This window comes from Sebastes umbrosus, chromosome 16, assembly GCF_015220745.1.
Source record: "Sebastes umbrosus isolate fSebUmb1 chromosome 16, fSebUmb1.pri, whole genome shotgun sequence".
Classification (NCBI taxonomy): domain Eukaryota; kingdom Metazoa; phylum Chordata; class Actinopteri; order Perciformes; family Sebastidae; genus Sebastes; species Sebastes umbrosus.
This window is the reverse complement of record NC_051284.1, coordinates 16,244,245-16,262,157: the sequence shown is the minus strand read 5'-3', so window position 1 is coordinate 16,262,157 and position 17,913 is coordinate 16,244,245. Positions and strand designations below refer to the sequence as shown.

The 17,913-nt window shown below is 35.4% G+C and overlaps 1 protein-coding gene across 1 annotated transcript; it reads left to right on the top strand.

Moving 5' to 3' along the window:
- The first annotated feature begins 3,968 nt into the window (after nucleotides 1–3,968).
- On the top strand, nucleotides 3,969–14,743 carry ivd (isovaleryl-CoA dehydrogenase). Its single transcript, XM_037746949.1, has 12 exons — nucleotides 3,969–4,294; nucleotides 6,455–6,544; nucleotides 6,723–6,774; nucleotides 6,894–7,063; nucleotides 7,174–7,267; nucleotides 8,253–8,383; nucleotides 8,586–8,682; nucleotides 8,836–8,929; nucleotides 10,088–10,169; nucleotides 10,324–10,428; nucleotides 11,657–11,729; nucleotides 14,306–14,743. Exons 1-12 carry the CDS (start codon nucleotides 4,160–4,162, stop codon nucleotides 14,437–14,439), a joined length of 1,257 nt encoding a protein of 418 aa, XP_037602877.1. The 5' UTR covers nucleotides 3,969–4,159; the 3' UTR covers nucleotides 14,440–14,743.
- Nucleotides 14,744–17,913: the final 3,170 nt, after the last annotated feature.

Here is a 17,913-nt window from a genome sequence, read left to right as displayed (position 1 = left end):
CCCCCTGCAACCTTAAAAATCGCAAGTTGCATTAATGCGTTAAAGAAATTAGTGGCGTTAAAATTTATTTGCGTTAACGCATTAATTTTGAAATCCCTACATTTTATGTAATTTATTTCTTTTCATCCAATTTTTAAATCAAATTGTATTCTGTCTTAGTTTAATTTATTCTGGTTTTAATATTTTATTGTTTTTAAATATAATTCTGGTGCTTTTATTCGACTATGTAAAGCACTTTGAATTGTCTCTGTGTGTGAACTGTGCTATATAAATAAAGCTGGAGATGGAGAACAAAACGCTGTACGATGATTCAAGCAGACTGACAATTGAAAGGACAGAAAGAGACAAAGATCCCTCTGAGCAACAGTTAAATAAGAATAGAAGAAATCAGCAGTCATTGGTGAAAGAAACTGGAAGCTTAGCATCAAAATATGTGCAGATAGAAACAGGTTCTTTTTTTCAGTGTCAAGGTCACAATAATGCAACTTTTAACAAGCTGAGCTATTCTTCAAACTTCACAATGAAAATAGGTTAGTTTAGGAGGGTTAGCACTATTGGAGCTGGATCAGGGAATAACAGCTGAACATACTAAAGACTGACAAATCACAGTTTAAACATATTCAATCTAACCACTGATCTCGGGTCATTTATGCTTTTCTAGAAAGGAAAAAAAATTAAAAATCAAAGTTTTATAACAGTATTTTCTCATGTCATGCAACACTGTGGGGACATCGACTAAATGGAAGTTTTACCTATATAATTCTTCTTCTTTTTTTGGCCAAAACAATAGAACAAATGAGTCCAAACTTTTGAACAGTATGTGCGTAATTAAACTAGTTTGCTTCCATGACAGACCAAAATGCAATCTCCTCAAGTCTCAGCTGAATGTTTTCCTCAGCACTCCTCATCTGTTCATTCATGTTCTGACCTTCCCAACCTCCCATCATCTCTTTTCCACATTCAAACCACCTGCATGCACACATGCAGGCCCACACACTGTGCATACATGCAATGCATGAACATTTTTTAATCTCTCTATCTCCGTCAGAGCCCTGTCTTTGCTGTAGTTTCCCTTTGCCTATCTCTCTGGTCTTTCTTTATCTCTGTGGTAGGCTGAGGATGCTGCGTCCTGTCTAACTATTTCTCCAGATAACATAAGTTTGAAAATTTGTGACCCAGCAGCCATGTTGAGATCAGTTGAGGAAATACCAAGCACCGCCCACCAGCCGGAGCACAGCCAATAGGAACGCTCTCTCTCTGAAATGACCTGTGATTGTCGCCTATTTTAAAGTCTTTACACTGGTTACCTGTTAGTTTTCGTATTGTTTTTTTAAATTATTTTATTAGTTTATAAGGCATTACATGGCCTTGCACCAGACTACCTTGCAGAAATGCTTTTGGTTTATGAACCAGGAAGGCCCCTCAGATCCTCCGGTTCTTCTCTTTTAGTTGTTCCTCAAAGCAGAACAAAAACATTTAGTGATGCTGCTTTCAGCCTTCACGCTCCCAGCCGCTGGAACAACCTTCCAGAGGAACTGAGAGGAGCTGAAAATATTTATATTTTTAATCGTAAACTAAAAACCCATCTATTTAGTCGGGCTTTTATGTAGTGTCTTATAACTTTAGAATTTGATGGTTTTATTGTTTATACTTATTTTATTTATCATCATCATCATTGTAGTGTTTATTTTACTATATTTTGTTTAATCAACATTTTATCGTTGATCATTATCTTTTATTCTATTTTATTAAAATGTAATTATTTTAATACAATCTGCTTATTTTAGTTTCATAATTTTTATTTATTCATTTTGTATTGTTATTTTTATTTCCTTGTATTTTATTTATCTTTTATTATCTTAAATACCCATCTTTTATTTCTTTCTTATTCAATGAACTTTATATTGGTTGTTTTGGTGTGCATTAGTCTCTAAATCCATTTTTAACATTCTACATTTTTATCAATCGTCTGTACAGCACTTTGAATTGCATTCGACTTGTTTGAAAGGTGCTATATAAATAAAGCTTGATTGATTGATTGATTAATTGGCTAAAGTCTCCTGTCAAGGGCTAGATTTTTTAAAGCCTGAAAACAGAGCCATGAGGAGGTGCAGAAGTCTAGCTATCTCACCGAGAACTTGAATTATTACAATATGCTGAAAAGTTATTATGGATTTTTTTGCCCAATGATGTCAAAAACAATCTGCCTACTGCAGATTTTATGTGGCTGTCGTTGTGAATAGGAATCACCCCAGTCCAGTAGGTGGAGTTAATGTGCCAATAAACTGGTTTGCCCAGTGCCAACAAGCAGAAAGAAAAAAGAAGGGAATTGCTATCAGGAGTAAATGATGGAAATATTTCAATGGGGAATCTGCTAGGAAAGACATCTAAGAAAGTACACAATCTTCTAATTAATTACTTAAGGACAACAGGAATAATGGAGAGAATGTAATTATTATTATTATTATTATTATTATTATTATTATTATTATTATTATTATTATTATTATTTTAGTTAGATATTATTATTATTATTAAGGCAAGGCAAGGCAAGGCAGCTTTATTTGTATAGCACATTTCAGCAACAGGGCAATTCAAAGTGCTTTACATAAACATTCAAGAACATTGCAACAAAGTGCAAAAGAACATTAAGACATAATTAAAACAGTTATAAAATCATTAAAGATTAGAAAATAAAAACAAGCTAGAAAATAAAAGCTAGGATAGAAGCTAAAATAGAGTATAACACACAAGAGTAAAAGCTATAGTGCAGAATAAGATCATTATCTGGTTTAATAAAAGGCAGCAGCAGCAAACAGGAAAATTCTCTCCATTATTCCTGTTGCCCTTAAGTAATACGCTTTGATTTATTTTAAATCAAAGCGTATTACTTTGCCCTTAAGTAATACGCTTTGATTTATCAAAGCGTATTACTTAAGGGCAACAGGAATAATGGAGAGAATTGAATTATTGGTAATATTATTATTATTATTTTATTTTTAGTTAGTTATTATAATAATAATAATAATAATAATAATAATAATAATAATAATAATAATAATAATAATGTGGTATTTTGGAGGGATTATTATTATTTTAGTTTTAGTTAGTTATTATAATAATAATAATAATAATAATAATAATAATAATAATAATAATGTGGTATTTTGGAGGGATTATTATTATTTTAGTTTTAGTTAGTTATTATAATAATAATAATAATAATAATAATAATAATAATAATAATAATAATAATAATAATAATAATAATAATAATAATGTGGTATTTTGGAGGGATTATTATTATTTTAGTTTTAGTTAGTTATTATAATAATAATAATAATAATAATAATAATAATAATAATAATAATAATAATAATAATGTGGTATTTTGGAGGGATTATTATTATTTTAGTTTTAGTTAGTTATAATAATAATAATAATAATAATAATAATAATATGGTATTTTGGAGGGATTATTATTATTTTAGTTTTAGTTAGTTATAATAATAATAATAATAATAATAATAATAATAATAATAATAATAATATGGTATTTTGGAGGGATTATTATTATTTTAGTTTTAGTTAGTTATTATAATAATAATAATAATAATAATAATAATAATAATAATAATAATAATAATAATAATGTGGTATTTTGGAGGGATTATTATTATTTTAGTTTTAGTTAGTTATTATAATAATAATAATAATAATAATAATAATAATAATAATGTGGTATTTTGGAGGGATTATTATTATTTTAGTTTTAGTTAGTTATAATAATAATAATAATAATAATAATAATATTCTTTCCATTATTTCTGTTGCCCTCAAGTAATTAATTAGAAGATTGTGTACTTTCTTAATATTCTTTATTTTATTTTATTGTATTCAATTATCCTGCCAATCTACTGCTGCACACTCCAGTCCAGAAGGTGGCGGTAATGCCAACCACCAATAAACACCAAAGAAGCAGAAGCAGAGCGAAGAAGAGGGAGGTCGTTTGGTGCAGGTAAACAGTATCAGAGTGAGACCTCTCTTTGTGATCTCTGCAAGCTAAGGACACTAGCTCCGGTGTGTTCGAGTGACAGCGTCTCTACGCTTCTGTGTTTTATTTAGTCTCACTGATCTGTCAGCTTGAAACCAACACACAATGTTTGCCGTCCGAAACGCTCTCCGCCTCGGCTCCAGGCTGTCCGTCCCCGCGGTGGCGAGGAGAGGCTGCGCCGGTGCTGCTGCCATCCCGGTGGACGACGTGGTGAACGGACTCACCGATGACCAGATACAGGTAACCACTAGCAACGGAGTTAAAGAACAGTAACGGCTTAATAATAAGTTTAACGGTCAAAAGACGACGGTTATCTAAGGATATTGTGACGTGATGACGTGATGACGTAACGTTAGCTAGGGGGGTGGGGGGTTCATATGAAGAATTTGATTGGGTGAAAGTGGCTGTCCTCTAATCCTGGGTGTTATGAAAGTTGAATATACAGTCAGGTTAACAGATTTCTGCATGGTTGTGCAACATCTCAGCTCATTCACCTGTAACTCAAACAACACACTTGTTAAAGATATGGCTAATCAATGTCTCAGTCTGTCATGTCATTTGCACCATCTGTTTACATCTGTTTACATCTGTTTACATCTGTTTACATCTGTTTATAGCTTATTTTGTAAATTGTACATTTTATTTTATTCTTATTTTATTCTACGTTTTTTATCTATTCTTTTGTAATTATACTGTTTGACTGCACCAACAAAGCCAAAGAAAATTCCTAGTGTATACCCCTTACACCTGGCAATAAACACCTTTCTGATTCTGATTCAGTCAAATGAAGGAGGAACATCAGAGGCTGTAGCATGTTCAGTTTTAGAGCTAGAGTGAAGGTACTGATATATGAAACTAGAAAACCTAAGGGATCCATTGGTAGCAATCATACAGGGGTCCCTTGACCTCTGACTTCAAGATATGTGAATGAAAATGGGTTCTATGGGTACCCACAAGTCTCCCCTTTACAGACATTTGGGGCAAGTCATAGTCAAGTCAGCACACCGACACACTGACAGCTGTTGTTGCCTGTTGGGCTTCAGTTTGCCATGTTATGATTTGAGCATATTTTTTATGCTAAATGTAGTACCTGTGAGGGTTTCTGGACAATATTTGTCATTGTTTTGTGTTGTTAATTAAGTCTCCCCTTTACAGACATTCCCACTTTATGATAATTACATACAGTTTGGGGCAAGTCATAGTCAAGTCAGCACACCGACACACTGACAGCTGTTGTTGCCTGTTGGGCTTGAGTTTGCCATGTTATGATTTGAGCATATTTTTTATGCTAAATGCAGTACCTGTGAGGGTTTCTGGACAATATTTGTCATTGTTTTGTGTTGTTAATTGAGTCTCCCCTTTACAGACATGCCCACTTTATGATAATCACATGCGGTTTTGGGCGAAAAACATGCAGTAAAAACGTTTTTGAATGCAGTATAAATGTGTTATTTTCACCTATACTAAAAATTATGTTTGAATATTTCTGCATACTGGAGTCCCTAAACAGTCTTAGAATTAGCTGAAACTCTTGTGGATCTAATGAGCCCAACTGTATTCATGTGTGATGATGTTAGTCCCCATAGTAGCCATTTCATTGCAGTGAGACCATTTTTTAAAAATTTGACCTCACTGTACAAAATGACTTGTGGTGACCTCTAGGATAATCACAGCCTCATGAAACCTTACAACCACAAAGGAGAAACCTAGAGCATTCAGAAGATGGATGGCTTTCCTAGTTAGATTGACAATAAGGAGGTTTCTTTGAAGTTTCCAGAACAGAAACGCTCGCCATCCAATTGCCAAAAAATGCAATTCTTGCAGAGAAATTTCCAAATGTCAAAAGTTTTTGATACCACATCACAGCATGGCTTTTTCTATGGTGTTCTTCAAGGTCTTGGTGTCTTAATGTGGTATTTTAGAGGGATAAATTATCATTTTTATTAATTCTTGAATGGTACAAAATGGTTAAATTTAGCACCAAATCTGTGTAACAAATGGTGTAAACCCCAAAATCACTGAAACAACTTTTGAGACATAATAGAGCATGGGGATGGTCATCATATACTTTGATCATAATGTTCTAAGCTCTTATACACTTTTACAATTCATTTTAAATAATTAATTCATTCATGTTTTATTTCTGATTTATGACTAGAACAACTTGACACACAGTGTTGAGCTGCATCTCAAATTAATCTTCAGGTTCCCAGCTTTCAGATGATGTACACGAATATGTGACATCTATTGTTGACCTTCTATCTCCCCTATAGACCCCCTGTACCCCCCTAAAAAAGAAAAAAAAACGGGTCTATTGTGGGTCTCAGAGGGTTAATAAACTAATAATAATATGAATGAGTTAAAGTAAAGTCTATTGTTTGTGTTGTGTATTTTAAACAGCTCAGGCAGACGGTTCGTAAATTCTGTGCAGAAAAGATTGGGCCTCAAGCAAACGAGATCGACAAGACGAATGAGTTTCCAGGAATGCGGGTGAGTTATTGAACACTGTACCTGTAGTTTCCTGATTGAGTTGAATAGTTCAGAAAGTCGTGAATATGATCCGCACTTCTGCTGTGCTGTATGTGCACACAGGAGTTGTGTATTTCCACATGTAAATTTACATGCAGGATGTCTGCCTTGGTAACTTTTTGCGTTGTCTCTCCACCAGGAGTTTTGGAAAGACATGGGGGAGATGGGACTCCTTGGGATCACTGCTCCAGGTAGAAACACTGTCATTCTATGTTTAGAAGTAGTTGCACTACAGCTACCTATAGGAAACTGGTCTTCTCTTTTTTTTGTAGCGTTTTAAAGTGAATTCACTCTCTACATCTCTTTTCAGAGGAGTATGGCGGCACAGGTTTGGGCTACCTTGAGCATGTAATTGTGATGGAGGAAATGTCACGCGTGTCAGCAGCCATCGCTCTAAGTTACGGCGCCCACTCTAACCTCTGTGTCAACCAGATGGTACGCCACGGCAACGTGAAACAGAAGGAGAAGTACATGCCAAAGGTCAGGACCAAAACATCTCATGCTTTACATTATAAACTGTTACATAAAAACACAAAGTATGATGGATTAAATTCTTCATCACCCTGCATCACGGTCTTTCCTGTTTCCAGTTAATGACAGGAGAGCACGTAGGAGCCCTGGCCATGAGTGAGCCCAATTCCGGCTCTGATGTCGTATCCATGAAACTCACAGCCAAGAAGCAAGGTAGGACGCCCTCTGCATTACACCTCGCTGAACTGCTGCGTCTCTCGCTCATGTAGGGATGCGCCGATCCGATCTTTCCAGTCTTGATACCGATAGTGATACCTGGACTTTGGGTATCGGCCGATACCGAGTACCGATCTGATACAAGTGTTTAATTAATAAGCTGTATGCCTCACTGTGTGGAAGTGACTGGGGTCATTCTTTTATGTGTGAGGCAACATCAGGCTTAACTTAAACATTGTTTTCCTAACTTTGTAAATCAAAATGTGACAAATAGATTAATTTATTATTAAAATAATAAATCGTACACCAGCAACTTGGTAAAAAAAATCTTAATCTTAATTAACCGGAATTACAATTCAGGTGTAAACCTTTTTTTAATGCAGCAACAAATTGGTCAAAACTTTATTAAAATTTCAGTCTATAATGTATCATTGCCTTTATGTTTCTCAAATAACTAATTATATCAAAGAAAATTTAAAGGTTATTGTTCACAGAGATGGAAATATACTGTAGTTGCTACATACTTTGACAGATGCACCACTAAGTGAGTGTCGGAGGCTGCACCTTTTTATGTCTTTGAACTTCCTTCATGCCTTGTGAATACTGAATTTGATTGATTGTACATTTAATTAAAGTGTTAAAAAGGCCGCCTGTTGCTTTTAAGACTGTGGGGACTGAGAAGCCAATCACTGGCTGGCAGAGTAGTGTTTGGTTTGTATTGGTTTAACCAGAGAGACTGAGATGTTTTCAGGATGACTGAATTTATTGTTGAGCTGTGTCCTTTTTATGAGAAGGCAACAAACTATTTACTAACCACAATCGCAGGTCTGCACTCTCGCACCATCTGTCTTTTAACCTGTGAATAACATTTCAAGATTTTACCATGGATCCAGACAAATGGTTTTAAAATCTTAATTCTGCAGTGTGACTCTGTTTTAGTTTCACTTTATATCTATATTGACTTCGTTTTTGTTTTCTACAGGCGACTACTATGTTCTGAACGGCAACAAGTTCTGGATCACAAACGGGCCAGATGCCGACATCATTATTGTTTATGCAAAGACAGATCCCGAGGCCTATCAAAAAGGCATCACAGCTTTCATTGTTGAAAAGGTAAATCCAGTCAAGTGAAGACGTATTCTTCTCTGTCTCGGGATTTGCTTGTGTCTCGGTTGACGTAGTGGGTTCGCATGTTTTGGTCTCTTCTTTTGGGAATCAGCCTTGCATTTAGTCAAATGAATATGATGCAAAATTATGCAAAAGGAGCATGAATCACAGCGATTAAACAAAGTTTGTACTCATATGTATTTTGTAGGGAATGCCTGGATTCTCTACGGCACAGAAGCTCGACAAACTGGGCATGAGGGGCTCCAACACCTGCGAGCTGCTCTTTGAAGACTGCAAAATCCCAGGTGTGTTTAAGTGCCGACTCTGCCACAGGTTCACTCATGTAAAAACAGGAGAATCAATAGATAATTTTTTTTTTGTTCTGTCCCATTTCTTTGCATGTGTGTTGTGTGATCCTTCAAACTGATTTTGTTTGTAATTTTTTTTGTTTGTTGTAGAGGAGAACATCCTTGGTCCGTTGAACAAAGGCGTTTATGTGATGATGAGCGGCTTAGATCTGGAGAGGCTGGTGCTTGCGTCAGGACCTGTAGGGTGAGTTCATATCAGAGATAAGCTTGAATTAAACTGTTTGAAAAATGGAGACATTGCTTAGATTGTAATTACATACTGCAAAATGAAAATAATCCATAAAGTGTAATATGCAGGGGGTCATCTTTGTGTTCTCTAGTGTATTTGTTACACATTTAGCTACTGTTATGCATAGTGCTGTCTGTTATTTACCTGAATCCAGTCCACATACTAGGGGTGTCACAATTCGATTTGATTTTCGATTTCAAAATGCCATTGTTAAACTATGGAGTCTTGATTCATACAGATCAACAGATCATTGGTTTTATGTCCTGACAACTGTCTTTTTCAAATTCTTCTTTAAAAAGAGAGACTACATGGTATCGAGCGTGATATTTTTTTTCGGCTTGTACCACAGTAAGGCCTTATGGTTAAATTTAAATCATTTATTTAATAACAATAACTTGTTGCACCGGTTGATACTGTTGGTCAATAGGGGAACAAGCTGTTAAACAACAAAATAAAGATCCACTAGACGGCAGGAGGGAACTTTACAACAACAGCTAGAGTTTCTCAGAGTCTATGAGGTACACCTGAATGCACCATGACTTCCCTGGTCGGTGCCCACATGCTTTACCGTACAAAGCGATGTAGACACGCAGTTGATTTTTGGTGGAGATACCGCGGCTGAATTCACCAAACGGATTGCTGAGTGCAGTTTATTTTGGTTGCTGCAGTCTTTAAATCTTCTGCAGCCTATAAACTAACCAAGTAACAAAGAAAGTGGAGCAACATTGTCGCCACGCCAAGCAACACACCTCAATCTTACAAAAATAGGCAGGCCTAGTTATCAAAGCCATCCTACTGATGCTGGACGGTTTTCAGTGGTTGCACAATATAAGGCAACATGCAAATTATTAAATGAATGTAACATTAGCTTGTGATGAAAATAGAAATATGCTAGCTGCTAGTGTACAGTCCATAGCAACCGCCTTAGTATGTGCAGGAAGGAGAGCCTATTTGATTGTGAATGTCATTATTTATTAATAAAAAAAAAAATGGAATGTGTCTTTAATGCTGATTTCATGATGCCAAACTTGATGACTGTTTTATAAAAGCAATTGTTCACTTGAGACTTGTTTGAATTGTTGAGCAGTCGTTAACACTATCATGACTTTTCAGCATCATGCAGGCAGTGTTGGACAACGCTGTTCCCTACCTGCACATCAGAGAAGCTTTCGGACAGAAGATCGGACACTTTCAGGTTTGACCTTCACTTTTCACTTTATACAAGAAAGTAGAGTTTGAAAAGTCACTGTAAACATGCTTTGTAACTATAATACCTCTAGTGTCAAGCTGGCAGCTATAGAATTTAAAACTGTAAATTGACGTAATGCTTAATGTTAATGTGTTTGCAGCTAATGCAAGGCAAGATGGCTGACATGTACACCAGGCTGAGCTCCTGTCGGCAGTATTTGTACAATGTCGCCCGCGCTTGTGACAAAGGACATTTTAGTTCAATGGTGAGAGGATGTTTTTTTATCTACTCCTGCAGCACACTTTTTAGAAAAAAGATGATTTCAATTTTGCAAAAAAACTTCCACTTCAATCATGAAAAAAAATATTTGGAGCAGGTATCGATTCATTTGTGTGAATTTTTCTTCCTTTAACTTCTGTAAGTGTGTTTTATTTTATATTTTTAATATTGCATTGTTGATTTGTAGAAAAATATATATTTTTTTAATTATCTAAATGGGTCTCCTTGAACAGTGTTAAATACAGTTAATTCTTTAATGTTTAATGCCAACATACCACATATCATTTGCAATATTTCGAGCAGTCGAAATGTGGCCCGGGCCCAACGGCAAGGCCGCAACCTAAAGTACCAGTTAGATTTAATGAATGTTTTTGCTTAGAGCCGACAACGCCACCTAGGAAATACTTAGAGCCTAGGACTCTGATAAATTCAGGTTCTTTTAAATCAGGTGAGCAGAGTTAAAAACCAGGCAGAAGTCTAAATCAAATTAAAACCAGATTTATTGCAATTAAAATAGCATGGGTCTAAAAATGAATGATTAGTCTAAAAGCTAAAAGGAATAAAATGCTACTAGCAACAAGGTTAAAAACCCTATAAAAAGTCCAGTCCAATCCAGTGATAAAGTCCAATCCAGTGATCTAGTCCAATCCGGCTCTTTAATCCAGTCCAGTCCACTCCACTCTAGTCCAGTCCAAAACAGCGATCCTCCTGTGTCCGCATGTCTTAAAAACACACTTCAATCTACATATTAAAAGCAACCAACAAGCAGGGATAAAATATACAAAATAGAATAAAAACCATAAAACATGCAAAATAGAATAAAAACAACCATAAAACATAAATCATGCATAAGTCATTTTTGACCCTGTCACAAACTTCAAAAATGTTGTTTATAATGTCAGAAAATCATTTGAAGAGTTTTGGAGAGAGAAACAAAGAGTTATCAGTGACCTGTAAACATTTATGTCATATTGTGTCATATGGTGGTTATGTATGTGTTTAACTTTGCATATTGTGGTCAAATATTGTTTAATTGATTGTATTTTGCATAACAAGTTTAAAATGCCTCAGACTTAACATGATGGAACTCAAGGAAGAATGAAAGATGTTTTATTCTTTCTGCATCTTATTTTACTTTCTCCTAAATTGTACTACCATTATTTACCCCCCACCACTGCACACAGTGAACGTGCTGACTTGCGTTGTCGTTGCAGGACTGTGCCGGAGTGATCCTGTACTGTGCGGAGAACGCCACCCAGGTTGCTTTGGATGGCATTCAGTGTTTGGGTAAGTGCCAAGAAACTGAGTGGCTCAAATGAAAACCTTTAAAAATATAATCTTTACAGTACTATCTAGTGAAAATTACCTTATTTCAGTCAGAATAATCTATTTTATGGACAAAGAGTATTGCTGATGGCACATAGAGATTCGATTCTGAGTGACGGACATGAACTGCTTTGTAGACACGTTACACGGCAGCACTGGTATTGTTTTCACCTTGTGAGTCTGTGTGTGTGTTCATTAGCACTGCTACTTTCACAGCTACTGTATAACGTTACTGCTTACTTCATATTCACTGGGCCGTCACGAACGCTCTCCTTTTCTGGGGGGGGGCAGACTGGAAGTTGAATAAAATCATGTGGCTATAAACTGCTTTTGAAGTTGGAAGAAGACTAAACCCAAAATACCCCTAAGTGCAACAATTAATCATTTAGTTTTTAAATATTAAATTAATAGCCAACTATGTAGGTAATCGGTTTGAGTAATTTTTTAAAGGTCCCATATCGTGCACATTTTCAGGTTCATACTTGTATTTTGTGTTTCTAAAGGAACATGTTTACATGCTGTAATGCTCAAAAAAACACATTATTTTCCTCGTACTGTCTGCCTGAATATACCTGTATTTACGCTCTGTCTGAAACGCTCCGTTTTAGTGCATTTCAATGGAATTGCAACGGAATTGCGTTGCTAGGCAACAGTTTGGGTCCATGTTTACTTCCTGTCAGCTGATGTTATTTACATACATTGCAACAGGAAATAAACTGGGACCCATTTAGAATGTTTACGTTTAAAACCGTGTAATGGTCTATATATTGTATATTTGTGACATCACAAATGGACTCGGCTTGTTTCAAACGCGCAATTTCTGAATACAGGCTGTGTGTATTTCTCCATATATTGAGCGTTTTGATAGTTTAACAGTATTTATAAAGCACTTAAATGTGCTTTATAATGTAAAAGACCTGAAAATCTCACTTTTTACAATATGGGACCTTTAAGGAAAAAAGTTCAAATTCTCTGATTCCAGCTTCTTAAATGTGAATATTTTCTGGTTTCTTTACTCCTCTATGACAGTAAACTAAATATCTTTGAGTTGTGGACAAAACAAGACATTTGAGGACATCACTTTGGGCTTTGAGAAACACTGATGTCAGAAAATTGTGAAAAATCACCATTTTATAGACCAAACAACTAAACGATTAATCGACAATGAAAATAATCGTTAGTTGCAGCCCTAATCCCCACCACTCATAGTCACCATCTTTCTAAGCTCAGCTACCTGTTCCAGTAGTAGAGGCTGACCTCTGGTGGCGCGTGTTGTGCACTACAATACAACACATCAATACAGCATCGTAGAAAGCAGATCGTCTGTATTTATGACGGTAGTTAAAACGATACCGTCGGGATTTCTAAATACCCTGGTATACCGTAATAGTATAGTGATTATATTTCTGTCTGTGGACAGATTTTGTCACCTCAATAGTCTCAACCGTGAAAGATGTAGTCACGAAACTTGACAGGTGTGTAAATGAGATCAACATAAAGATGGGTGTTGTCCGAGCAAGGTAAAGTGGCGAGGGGGCCCCTCGACTTCACACCCCTGGACCGATTTGGCGTCGCGGCAGGTGTGATCCCATCGCAAGATGGTCTCTAGTTTTATAATTGCCTTCATTTGCATGCTTATAAAGAATTTGCCTCTTTGTGTTCATGTGATATTGCCTGTGAGCATTTTCACCTCATGCAAGGTAAGGAATAATGTACAGCTAGCCGGTCATTGTTGTGAAATAAACCCCGACAGGGTGATGCCACGACTTGCATCGTCCTGGAGGGGTTTATTTCACAACAATGATCCGCTAGCTGTACATTATCCTGCTTATTACACGGCTACTTACTTAAGAAATCAATAATTTGGTACCAAAACTGTCCGCCAGAGTCTGACATCAGAACTGTGCCCATAGAAGCGGTCTGTTATACATAGCAACGATCTGTTATGCATAGCAACGATCTGCTATAAAGTAATAACAGACCGTAGAACGCCATGATTGACCAATCAGAATCGAGTCTTCAACAAAGCTGTATAATAAGCTTTGATGAAAGTGAGTGCACATGACATATTATCGCTTTGTTTTTCCCAGTAAATGCCTTCATTTTATAGTATTTTTTTGTGCACAGAATGTGATCATATTTGCAAAGAAATTACCATGTCAAGGTAATTAAATGTAAATGCTTTTCGTTCATAATTTTTATTTTTATAATCTCAGCTTCACGTTGTAGTTGGCTGACTATTGTATTAATGTGTTAAATCACTCTGATCATTTTTGTTGAGTGGTAATAGATATACAGTATGTAGATGAATTAGGCTTTTGATAAAGTAGGATTAGTTATTTATACTTCAGGTGTAAAATATACATTGGTTGAGTTATCATGCCATGCAACACAAGCTTTATCAGCAGCAACTGACAAAGATGTTAGGAGCTCAGGGACTCATGTAGTGTGCATTTTATTTCTACAGTATGTGCACTCTGAAGCAACCGGCTCCGTTACTGCACACTAACTTTAATTCATGTGCCACTTGTCAACAGGTGGGAACGGCTACATCAACGACTACCCCATGGGGCGTTTCTTGCGCGATGCTAAGCTGTATGAAATCGGCGCCGGCACAAGTGAAGTCCGCCGGCTCATTATCGGACGAGCCTTCAACTCCATGTACAAATAATCAGAAGTGAGAAATGGCGATCGCTAAAGACTGTCATGAGTTGTCTGCCGTGGATGAACACAGTTACTCACACCCTGGGCCTTATACTGTAGGAACTGCTGCTGCTGGTGGGATGTTGTTGGATTATCACATGTTTGAGAATCATTGACACACGGGATGTTGATTCATAGATATATATACAGTATATAAATACATGAAATCACAGTCGACAAAGATGTTACCACGTGATACCAACGCTGTTATACTATTGGCTCACAAGCCTTGTTAGAAGTGGGAACCAAACGTCAGATATCTTCCACAGAGATAAACAAAATAGTCATATCGGACCCGCCAACATTTTTAAAATTGTTAATTCACAATCATATTAATTTTTTTTCAGAAAGAGACATACTTTTATTCGGCATCATTCTAAAGGCTCTGTGGCTGTTTTGTTTTTTGTTTTTTTAATATTTGGCTACATAAAGATGTTATCAATAAGACCTTTAATATCACTATAGTTGATTTAAACTTGTTTTGTGAGTCTTTTATAACTTAATTTTAATGATTTCGGTGCAAACTAATTGCTGTTTTTGATCAATGAGGAAGAAAACATCTGATGTCTGAGGATTCTGTTGTAGAGAATTAGCATTAGAAAACCATTTGTCCATTTTTTGGAGCAAATATATTCCACTGTTGTATAACTGTCTGTGCAGTCCGACTGCAGAAACACTCCTAAAGATGTGTTTGTTGTCTCTTCTCCAAAGGACTAAATATAGATGTACAGTGTGAAATATATGAAATAATGTAAATTTGTTTGCCATGAATAAAAAACAAAAAAAAATGTTTATTTATTTCTGGTGTTTGTGTCACATTTAGAAAAACATTGTAAAGAAAACATCCATGTTTCTGTCGTCTCTCTACACCCGCTGAACACCGAGCTCCTTGTTTGTAGAAAAGCCAAAGGGGAGACAGCTAGTGCAGACAATGATTGAACTATCCCAGTGCATTTGAATAATACATGTTTCAGGGTGGGTTTTCCCTTTACAGGAAACAAGACAACATTATTATCTCTAACACACTGCGGTAACTGGACTGGAATGAGATGTTGATAAGAAATTAGATTAAAATGTTATTTTCTAAGAATATATCCTCTTAAAAGTCCACGATACAGGAGTGTTAACGATTACATAAAAGAGTTAAAAACAAATTTAATATGTGATGTGATCACAGACACTTTATGGGACTGATTGAGAAAGTGACTTTAATATTTTTTGGGCACATATGACCAACAGTGGAAGAAGTATTCACATCATTTACATATTAATACCGCACTCCTCTTGGCATAGGAAATGTTCTAATGTACAAGGTTCAAGGTTCTTTATTTGTCCTCTGTCAATTCCAGCAAAGTCAGTCATTGGCAATGAAAATCTTTGGTTCCTTCAACAATGATCATAAAATATGTACAGTATATATAAAAGCAAAATGATAATCTAAGGCATAAAATAGTGCAGTTAAAATAAAAATAAACATAAGTAAATATATAATAGTAATGTAAATGTGTAATTTGTTGATGACAGTGTTTCAGATGGGAAAACTGAATGTTAACAGAATGTAGTATGTAATAATGAGAAGTACCTAATATATATATATACAGTGGTGTAAACGGGAATGTAGAATGTATAGAGGAGTAATAAATATGTGTATATATACACAGAGGTCTAACAGTTTATAAAACAATATGTAAAGTATATATAAAGGTAAAATGAAGTGCAGAAGTACAAGCAGCAAAATGTGCGGCAGTATCAAAGTAAAAGTGCTAATTACGCTATGAGTGTTTTATTATTATTATTGATGTATTAATATTTAGGAAGCACTTTTATGTTTACCAGGATATAGATAACTGTAACTACACTTAGGTAGTTTAATCTGTAACAATCCATCATACTTTAAAATCTGATGTATGGAGCAACTAACTACCAAGTAGCTATCAGGAGATGTACTGAATAAAAGGACAATAGTTTCCTGTGAAATGTATTGGAGTAGAAGTATAAATTAGCATAAAGTGTAAATATAAATTGGGTACAAGTACCTCAATATTGTACTTACTTTACTCTAAGAGTAGTTTTAGTTAAATGGTTGTGGCTGCTGCTGAACTTGAGATATTAATTGTACAATCTTTTTTCTGTAGTGATATAATGTGGCAAAAAAACTAAAACTGAAATTAATTTATTTTATTTTATTTTATTTTATTTTATTTTGTTTTAATTCATTTTATTTCATTCCATTTAATTTTATTTCATTTATTTATTTATTAGTTTTTTACCAAATATTTTTCACAGCTTATTTTTGTTTTTGTTTTAGTTTACTATAATAACCCTGGTTAGTACACAGTTAATGCAAGAACCCACTTATGAACTGGCTAATGTGATTTTCAAAAGTGCAAAAGTCAAACTATATAGTTCTGATGAGGCGGCTGTTCAAGCAAACAACGCAGCAAAGCTATGAAACAATAATCCGTGTGTGAAATGTAATAAATGATAATCAAACAGACTGACTTTCCTCATTTTCACCTCTTCTCTCTTTGAAACTGACCTCAAGAGAAATACCAAATATATCACTTTATACCTCTGAAGACCTCCGATGTTCTTAAAGACAATCAATCTAACTGTTTCCTGTCGTGAAGTGGCAGGTGGCCCATTCTCCTCTCAAAAGCACGACGACAAGATGAAGGATGATGGTTCACTTCAGAGATGATGGTGCATCTGTGGCACGCAGCAGTCAGACTGTTATACCACTATATATCCAGCAAATAGACCATTATTGTTTATAGCTTTGCTGATATATTGTTATTTTATTAAATATACGATGGCTTATTATCAGCTTAGGTCCAACTTTAGAGTAAAGCACATCAATAAAGTTGTCTTTTTAAAAGGTTAATCAATCATTTAATGTGTTGCAGATCAGTTATAAGTGTTTATAATGGAAACTTCTGGGCTTCTGTGAAGGAAGCTGTTGTGTAACTCCTGTCAGTGGAGTGTGCTTCGTCTGTTTAGCTGTGGGGCTCTTTATGAAGCAGGAAGGACTCCTCCCTGCAGGGGAGAGGTGTAAACTGAATAATGCCTTATTGTCAAGTGAATGTTTTCCTCTTTACAATAAGCATCTGGAGCTAACTGATAAATGTTTGTTAGATGCTATTTAACCTTCTTAAAGGGTTTATATATTTAAACAACAATGGCTTCATCAATGGTTTACTTTACTAAGCTTTGTAGATCATTAAGAATAACTTTTGGGTTGCTCAATTGTCCACTTACTTGGAATGAGAAACCCCCCAAATGCATTTTTTAATGGATTATCAACATTTATTACGTAATAGAAAGGATAAACAGAGGACAAAAGGATTTTCCACAACCTGGCAACCCCAAAGTTGTTCCTACATTACTAGCTCATAACTGATCTATAAAGCATTATTAAAGGAAGACTGTGTAACATTTAAGT